Raw genomic sequence first — 8,617 nt, 5'->3', positions numbered from 1 at the left:
AAAACAAGGCATTTAGCGCTGTTGGAAATGATTACAGGTATTTTGGGTAACACTTTCTAACATTGTATGGACAAAGCAATAATTAATCAGTTAATGGAGAAAATGATTTGTATTACAGATGCTATCAACAGCATGTCTTGTTCATTTTATTTAGTTGTCGGCCTTGGATGATGAGGTCCAGTTACCAGGAGCACTAGTCCGCAGCTTACTGGTTCCGTCCTGCAGCTCCTCCACGCTGTCCTCCTCTCAACAAACCAAATCAAGTAAGATCTGTTTAGACTATGCAGACATCAACATGATCAATATGTTATCTTTTGGCTAATGCTAAAATCACAAAATAGGACATTTACTTTAAGTTAACTGTATTTATGAAAATAGAAAATAATTACTGACAACTAGTACTTTTTGGGTGCTTTTATGCAGGAAAAGGGAACCAGGAAGCTGCTGTGGATCCTCTGCAGTATCTGGAGAGGTCAGAGGAACGGTTCTTGGAACAGATCGGAAGACACCAAGACGTGACCACTGCCATGCTCCAGAACATCCAGAGGATGGATGAAAACCTTGGTTGGACTGATGGGACGCATGGTGTCGGTGCTGGAGCAACTGTCCCAGAAATACACTGCTTTGTCCACTACTTTTGCCCTTTTAGTGGGTTAACCCCCTAACCCCCTAGTAGTGGTTAGCACTTTTGTCTTGCAGCAAGAAGATCCCCAGTTCAAATCCCTGGGATCTTTCTGCATGGAGTTTGCATGTTCTCCCTGTGCATGCGTGGGTTTTCTCCGGGTACTCCAGATTCCTCCCACAGTCCAAAACTATGCTGAGGTTAATTGATTACTCTAAATTGCCCGTCAGTGTGAATGTGAGTGTGACTGTGTGTCTGTATATGTAGCCCTGTGACAGACTGGCGACCTGTCCAGGGTGTCCCCTGCCTTCGCCCGAGTCAGCTGGGATAGGCTGCAGCACCTCCCGCGACCCTACACAGCAAATTTGGAAGTGTTAATTCAACTCCTACAGAGTTAATCTCAACACTTCTAAAGTGTTTATATTGGTCCACTCTAGATCGAGTTAAAACAACACTTTTGAAAGTGTTCAACAGTTTACACTGTGACAGAGTTGGAACAACACTCTCAGTAGTTGAAATTTAACATATATCAGTGTTGAATTTACACTACACTAGTGTGTAGTGTTAAAAGTTAACACTATTAGTGTAGTTTTTAACACCGAATAAGGTTTAAACTATATTAACTCTATGGAGAGTGTTATAAAATTCTAATCTAAATAGAAATCTTTTATCATTCAGTTTAAAAGTACTACTGGGAATCAAATAATAACCCCCAATTTTACTCCCAAAATAATACATTTCACTTGAAATTACAAAGAAAACACAAGTTGCAGTTTGAATCAGCCTGTATTTCAAATAAGCACACCACATAAAAACAGCACTGCTTTGCAATACAACACAGGTCACAAAATATGACAATGTGGCACAATGTATATTTTTTCACACATCTCATTAGAAAACTGTTTGTCATAGGGTCTGTGATAAATCAGTTCCTTAACTGGGAAAACAGAAAATGAATCTGCTCTCTCATCAACACAGTATGCATTGAAATGATCATCAAAATAAAGAGTGTCCACTCTGCAAGTCAAAAGGAAAGCTTGCCCATCATGGACAATGATGTTGGTGATCTTTCTGAAAATAGGAATTTCCATTTTTGTTCCAGTACAAATAAACATACCAATCTGATATTCTGTTCCATAGTTCTTCACCCAATTCGTGGTTGACACTTCACAATATAAATTAACATCAAAAACAGAACTTAAAACCTCACCTCCCTCGAGGCGATCAATGATTTTGTTTTTCACTGGACCAAACTCAAATCTCTGAAAATTAAAATTCTCCCAGTGGTAAGCTAACTGTCTCTGGTGTTGTTTCACCAATGATTTTGTGATATTTTTGAAATTTTTCACTGATCTTTTAAAAAAATTGTGTTTGGCCTCAAACCTCATGCACCATACATGAAGGAGTGGACCTATTTTTCGAATACAACGTGGATAATGTAGCATGAAATGATGCTTTGGAATCAATCTTCTTTGTGAAAACAAACATTTAAATAGCTCATGGTGGTCCTTAATCAAGTGCTTTAAATAGTATGTCATACCGTTAGTTACAATGGGTGAAAAAACTATATTCACAATCTGAATCAAGAGGAGGAGCAGATTCCAGTAACAGTTATTTCTTTCCAATACATCACCAAAAATAAGAGGAGTGTTTCTTACAAGACACCATGACTGAACTGCATTTAATCCAAGATCCTTGCTAGCCTCATCCATTTTCAACCCACTTGGTCTATTTTTTCTCTCAATATAACCATAGTTGAAAGTTTGGATCCTCTGTGACAATGATTCCAAAGACAGATACTTCTGGTTTACAAGGTACTGAAAGACAAGTTTGAGTTCGTACTGTACTACACCTTCAAGTAAATCGTGCATTATGTCAACTGCATAGTTGTCAGAGGTGTGGAAAAAATGCAATGTATTGAGCAAGCATGTCTTTTTGACACCAAATGTGGAACTCAACATAGGATTTTCATGTAGAGCTGCACAGTGTTCTGCATGGATTTCCTTTGTACGAAAAATCATGCCAGGGTCATCTTCAGTAAAGACAGACTGCGACTCATCCTTACTTGTCAAACAAAATCTACAGAAATATGTAGCACTGAAGGACTCAACAAAACCGAACAGTCCATGTAAACCTAGGTTGTCACCCGTTACTTGTATAACAGAACCAAGCAATGGTGAGTCTGAGAAAGGCACCTCAATTCCTTGTGTTTCAAGTATTTTAAGATCGTCAACAACAGGCTTCAGGATGTCATCAAACCCATAAGTCTTCAGATCTTGTGAGTGGAAGAGTGCCACAACATGTATATTCATCAACACAGAATTATATTTTGGGGGCAGGTTCCTCAATATAAAGTAAATACAACCGAGTTTGTGAATACCTTTCTTTGAACCTAAGGGATTTGCTGTCTCAAACTCGTCAAAATAAAGTTGAATCTGTAGAGCATGCTTTTTCTGGGAAAACAAAACGTTACTCTTGAAGTATGAACCATCACATATGTCTTTATAAATGCCTTCTTCGTGATGTTTGGCTTGGAAGAAACTTTCACATAATTCAGTGTTCTTGAACATTGACTTAAGAGTTCCCAGGATGGGTGTATACACAAATTTATCTGTTACGGGGACCTGACAATAAACACCAGTTGTTTGATCTCTGCGAACATCAAATCGCACCCCAAGAACATATTCAACAGGTTCAACAATTTCCCATTTGTCCTTAAAGAACTTCTGACGTTTTACTCTTGTGTTCAAGGATGAGAAAGGATTTTCTAGTTGATCAAAGCACTTTTCCACCTTCGTTTCCAAATCCGTACCTTGAATTTCTGAAGAACAGCTGAGAACTGCCTCTCTTGCTTGTCTATTAATGTCATTTACAAGGTCCTCCATGGATCCCACCATTGCTTGGACTGTGCTCTCAGCAACACCAGATGCTTGCAACTGTGCTACAACAGAAGCACACATGTTTAACACATGATCATTGTCAACAGAGAGCTGGGTAGTTGTTGGAGAGGCTTTGTTGACTGTCTGTGAAGTTGAGGGCTCATCAACTTCATTCTGAGTGTCCACATTGTCAGCAGTATTAGTCACAGCAACATCTCTGTGGCAATGAACAAGATGCTTCTTGAAACCTGAATAAGTGCAAAACAAAGAAGAACATCCCGGCTGTCCACATTTTAAGCGTAATGTCTTTCCAGGATATAGACCATGGTGAAGTCTTAAATGCTGACAAAGCAGTGCAGAACTTTTGTGGCATGCCTTACAGACATAAAGAAAAATGTTTGCATCCATGGATATTTATCCCCTCAAGCGTCATGAAAAAATCTTGCTCTTAATTCCTTGACTCTGGGAGTTTCCTTGGCCTTTCCAATGTCAATGTTAAAAACTGTGGTTTGGATGAACGTATAGAAGTTGTAGAGGGATTCATGGTAACTGACACTGAAGATGAAGTGTGCTTTGAAGAACTCATCGAAAGCTGCAAGGGATGTCTGTGCCTTGCAAGGGATGGCCTTGTGATCAATGATGACATAGTATCTTTGGATGCTGCTCTTCTTTTCACCAACACCAAGGAGGAAGGGCTGGCCTGGCTCCACACCAGCAAGGAAGGTTTCAACACTGGCTCCCATCTTGAACAAAACATAAAGAATTATGAGAAAATATGCCCTTGTTACATTCAAATGTCTACCTAAGCCAATATAAAAAGTGCTTCAACCCAAGAAGTAGGATCATCAGAATAATTGCAACACTACTATTTGCATACCTGCAAATATCTCACAACATGGTCAACAGCCTGGCATGGGCTGATTTTAGCACTCTTCTTGTGGCCTTTGGGGGTGGGAGGAAGCAGGTGAACCAACAGAAGAATGCTGGACAGATCACTGTCCCAGCCTAGGGGAAAAACAGGAGAAATATTAGACTCATTCACATTATAAATAATTGAGACATTTCAAAGAGAAGAATGAGCCAAGCTAACCAGACCCACCTGAGTCTTGCTGCAATGACATGAGGTCTTCAATGTGCTCATTAGAAGTCAGTTTTTTGCAGTCTGCCAGGATTCTAGGCTTGAAAAAGGTAGGCCATTTTGCCAAAAATCTGCCCGACACTTCCTCTCCAAACATCATGGTGAAGTCTTGTTCAATCTACAGAATAACACACACTGTATACTCATACACCTTAAGCATATACTTTGAGTATAATTCACTTACAAAAGAAGTTGTCTTTCTTACCAAGCCAGTGATGTCGAGAAATCGTGGGAAGATGTCAAAGACTGTCGAAGAGCACTGCTGATCTTGAACCAGTGTTTGACGGTACTGAAATGTGGCCCTCATTCGCTCTTTGATGGCTGATTCATCAGTTGAATGTTTCAAAAAGGATATTGCTTCATGACAGTGCTCACCAAGCAGCTGCTTATCAGTGCAGAGAACATCCCTCTTTCTCTTTGGACTATCTTGATAGGTTGTGCTTGTGGAGCATCTCTGGGGCTGAGCTGCAGTGTTGCGCTGAACAGTCTTTATCCTCCAGGCCAAGTAGCCAGATCCACTCTCTGGGTCATAGAAGTGTTCCTGTAACATTAAAACAATAGATTATTACATAAATTCCAAACATTTTACCAGTCCATAAATTGACATACAAGCTTTTAATTTATAAACTTACATATCCCTTGTCCGAATATGGATCTCTGAGGCTGGGAAATATAGAGATGATGCCTAGAGCACATGTAGTTCGAACAGAGATGGGTGGGCTCCTCCTGAAAGATAAACATGGCATTACTACAGCAATTCAGTGTTTAAAAGATACAAATTTTGCTTTTTCTTGCTTCAGTTAGTAGCAGTCCCTCAAATTTAGTTTTTGTATAATGTTTTAGCCTTAAAACAATGCTTTACTGATATGCAATGCCTTACAATGAGTATGCTTGTTTTAAAATAATTTCTATATTAAATAAAGAACATTATGAACATGAAACTTACCCATGAATTTCAACCATGTTGGCCACAAGAAGGTTTACCAACTTTCTCCTTGTGCTATCTGTCAATGTTTTCATTTTGTCATATTCATCCAAAATAAACTGTCCACCTGGTTTAGCCTTCAGAACATTTCTCACCATCTAAAAGATAAAGAATAATAAAGTTAGACTCATCCATCACCATCAGTTTAACACAACATCTTTGTGTCTGTCTGATATCTGATAACTAATAGAATTTGTTACAAAAGCGACACACCTCTTTTGCTGATTCCCGTTCAGCATGGGTTCTCCTCCCTCCGTTTGTATGAACAATCACTGTTGCATCTGATGAATCAGAGGATACTAGCGAGGAGACTCCTGACACTGACCCAGATGAGTTGTCTGACATGGGTGACTCCAGCGAAGTATATGAAAGATCATGCTGAAGTGCAACTGTAAACAATTTTTTACAAAATGTAAACACAAAATGAAAAAAAAAATCATGTGTTCTCCACAATATTCATTATACTCCTTCCCTAACAAGATTGAGTCTCACCTGTTGACTTTTCCAATGTCACCCTAACAGTGAGGTTCCCTGCCTGCAAGAGCTCCTCAAACACATCTGCATCAACTTCTGTCCCTGATTCATCTGTCAAATGCAGCTCAGTCTCAAGTGGAAGATCTAGCTTTTGAATAACTGATAAAAAATATTAGATTTAGAGCAATAGAAAAAATACAATAAGAACATTACCTGGCATTTTCTATGCTTGTTTTTGGCAGGACATGGCTATCATAAACAAAATATTTAAATACCACATAAATTCAATAGGTGTTATAACATGTAGCCACAAACGTTGTGGGCTGTATGAAAAGTGATGCCAACCTTTTTGAAGAAATGTGTTGAAGTCATCATAGCCATCTTCAGTCTCAGCCACTTTGACATACTTCTGTGTTTCACCAAATCGCACCTTAACCAACATGATGCACTAAGAAGAAAACAGGACAAAAGACATCCACACTGTGCCATCATTTACACTATGATCACCATGGATGTGTAGAGGCAGGAACATTTTGCCTAGCTTTACTAGACTCTGAGTATTCGTTTTAAGTTTTAGCATTACTTGCTACCTGGACGATAGGAACCACCAGCACAGTGACGTGCTACTGAAGCTTGGCCTGCTTGCTAGAATGACGGCTAGCTAGTTATTCTGCTAAAAACACCCACACTTATCCGTAAACAGTGATACACTATCAACTATGCTCCGTTAGCTTAGCGAAATAATGTCACCCTAAGACATAAACGTGGCAGCGACGTTAAGATACACAGCTACGTAAGTGGAACTCACCAGCATGCGTGGCTCCGGTAACATTAGCTTGAAAAGTTAGCGTTTTTTAATCTTAAAATGTTTTAATCGAAGCAAGGCTTGGCATGGCTGGTGTGGTGGCCCGGTGTGTGGAGGTGTTCCACCGGTGGAGGAATACAGCAGGAAGTCTGCAGCTGTCTCGGGCAAGCAGCAGCAGCTCAACCGAACCCCCACCCCCGGTCCATGTAATGCAGGGGTGTCAAACTCAGTTCCTGGAGGGCCACTATCCTGCATGTTTTAGATGTTTCCCTCTTCCAACACACCTGATTCAAATGATCAGCTTATCATCAAGCTCAGCAGAAGCCTGATCACGAGCCTGATCATTTGAATCAGCTGTGTTGGAAGAGGGAAACATCTAAAACATGCAGGATAGTGGCCCTCCAGGAACGGATCTTGACACCCCTGATGTAATGCCAACAACCATTCGACAAGACTAGCTAACTGCACTCCTCACCAACTTGACACGGATTTGATTGTCGAAATGACAAGTGGCCCTGAGATTTTTTCTGGGAAATATTTGGTTAACCCGCCATGCGCGTGCTACATCACTTTAGCAAACTCTGACCCCTTACAAAATGTGCAGCTGTGCAAATGTAACATGTTATACAAATGTGTATTCCTGTAGGTTACACATGTTTGTATATTTATCGACACGTGTGCAAAAGCGACAAATAGCATACAACAATCATGCTAACTTACCTTGTCGCAATGTTAGCTGCAGACAGGCTTCGGCGACACCTATTGTCGTCACAAATATAACACTATTGCATAGAAGTGTTATTAATTAAACATGCCGACATTCATTTACGCGCACAATATCCTCATTTGTACAAGTAGAAAGGAAAAAAAAAAAGAAGGGAAAAACAGTTGTGCTTCGCTGCAGCCGCTCTATCCGTCCCGCTCTTCAGGCAAACACGTCACAGATACGTTGGGATGCTGGGAGTTACTCTATTAAGTGTTGATTTTAAAATCAACACTTTACAGAATTGTTTAAATTTAACTCTGTGTATGATCACCAACTCTTTTGAGGGACTAACTCTCGGGTAGTTGAATTAAACTCAGCAAGTGTTGAACTGACACTTTATTTTTAACTAACAACACCAACACTGGAATTTTAACACTTTTGAATTTGCTGTGTACTGAGTAGTTTACTGCCAGAACTCACTCATTTAGTTAACATCTCTCTTCAGACTGGAGCTTTTCCAAAGGCTTTGAAAATGGCTGTCATCAAACCTCTTCTAAAGAAGAACAGTCTTGATGTCACAGTATTAAACAACTACCGGCCAATATCAAATATACCATTCTTAGGAAAAGTCCTAGAAAAAGTTATATACCAGCAGCTCACTACCTTTCTATCAGTTAACAATATTTTTGATATTTTCCAGTCAGGCTTTAGGCCCCTTCACAGCACAGAGACTGCTCTAATTAAAGTAACAAATGACATCCGTCTAAGCACAGATGCTGGCAAAGCCACAGTCTTAGTTCTTTTGGACCTGAGTGCTGCCTTTGACACAGTGGATCATGGGATCTTATTACAGAGGTTAGAGAGCTGGGTGGGAATCTCCGGTACTGCCCTAAACTGGTTCAGGTCCTACTTTGAGGACAGAACTTTCTCTGTTGAAATTGGTAACTTTGTCTCAGACCAAATGCCTCTGACATGTGGAGTTCCCCAGGGGTCGATCCTGGGACCGCT

General features: G+C 40.1%; 1 protein-coding gene across 1 annotated transcript; it reads right to left on the bottom strand.

The window, feature by feature from the left end:
* Window positions 1-3,923: 3,923 nt before the first annotated feature.
* On the bottom strand, window positions 3,924-7,121 carry LOC127533058 (uncharacterized). The gene is made up of 9 exons (XM_051945127.1): window positions 6,907-7,121; window positions 6,444-6,546; window positions 5,838-6,013; window positions 5,586-5,722; window positions 5,272-5,365; window positions 4,845-5,180; window positions 4,601-4,757; window positions 4,379-4,506; window positions 3,924-4,244 (listed from the first exon to the last, which is right to left on the bottom strand). Exons 1-9 carry the CDS (start codon window positions 6,928-6,930, stop codon window positions 3,924-3,926), a joined length of 1,476 nt encoding a protein of 491 aa, XP_051801087.1. The 5' UTR covers window positions 6,931-7,121.
* Window positions 7,122-8,617: the final 1,496 nt, after the last annotated feature.

Source organism: Acanthochromis polyacanthus, chromosome 1, assembly GCF_021347895.1.
Source record: "Acanthochromis polyacanthus isolate Apoly-LR-REF ecotype Palm Island chromosome 1, KAUST_Apoly_ChrSc, whole genome shotgun sequence".
NCBI lineage: Eukaryota > Metazoa > Chordata > Actinopteri > Pomacentridae > Acanthochromis > Acanthochromis polyacanthus.
The sequence above is the reverse complement of the archived record's forward strand: the minus strand, read 5'-3'. Positions and strand labels throughout refer to the sequence as shown.

Excerpts from the sequence above, each read along its gene's own strand:
- LOC127533058 (XM_051945127.1), bottom strand. The coding sequence starts at position 6,930 with ATGTTACCGGAGCCACGCATGCTG. Across the intron at positions 6,547-6,906 it reads TACCGGAGCCACGCATGCTG|TGCATCATGTTGGTTAAGGT; the intron begins GTGAGTTCCACT and ends TTTTCTTCTTAG. Across the intron at positions 4,507-4,600 it reads GTCATTGCAGCAAGACTCAG|GCTGGGACAGTGATCTGTCC; the intron begins GTGGGTCTGGTT and ends TTTTTCCCCTAG.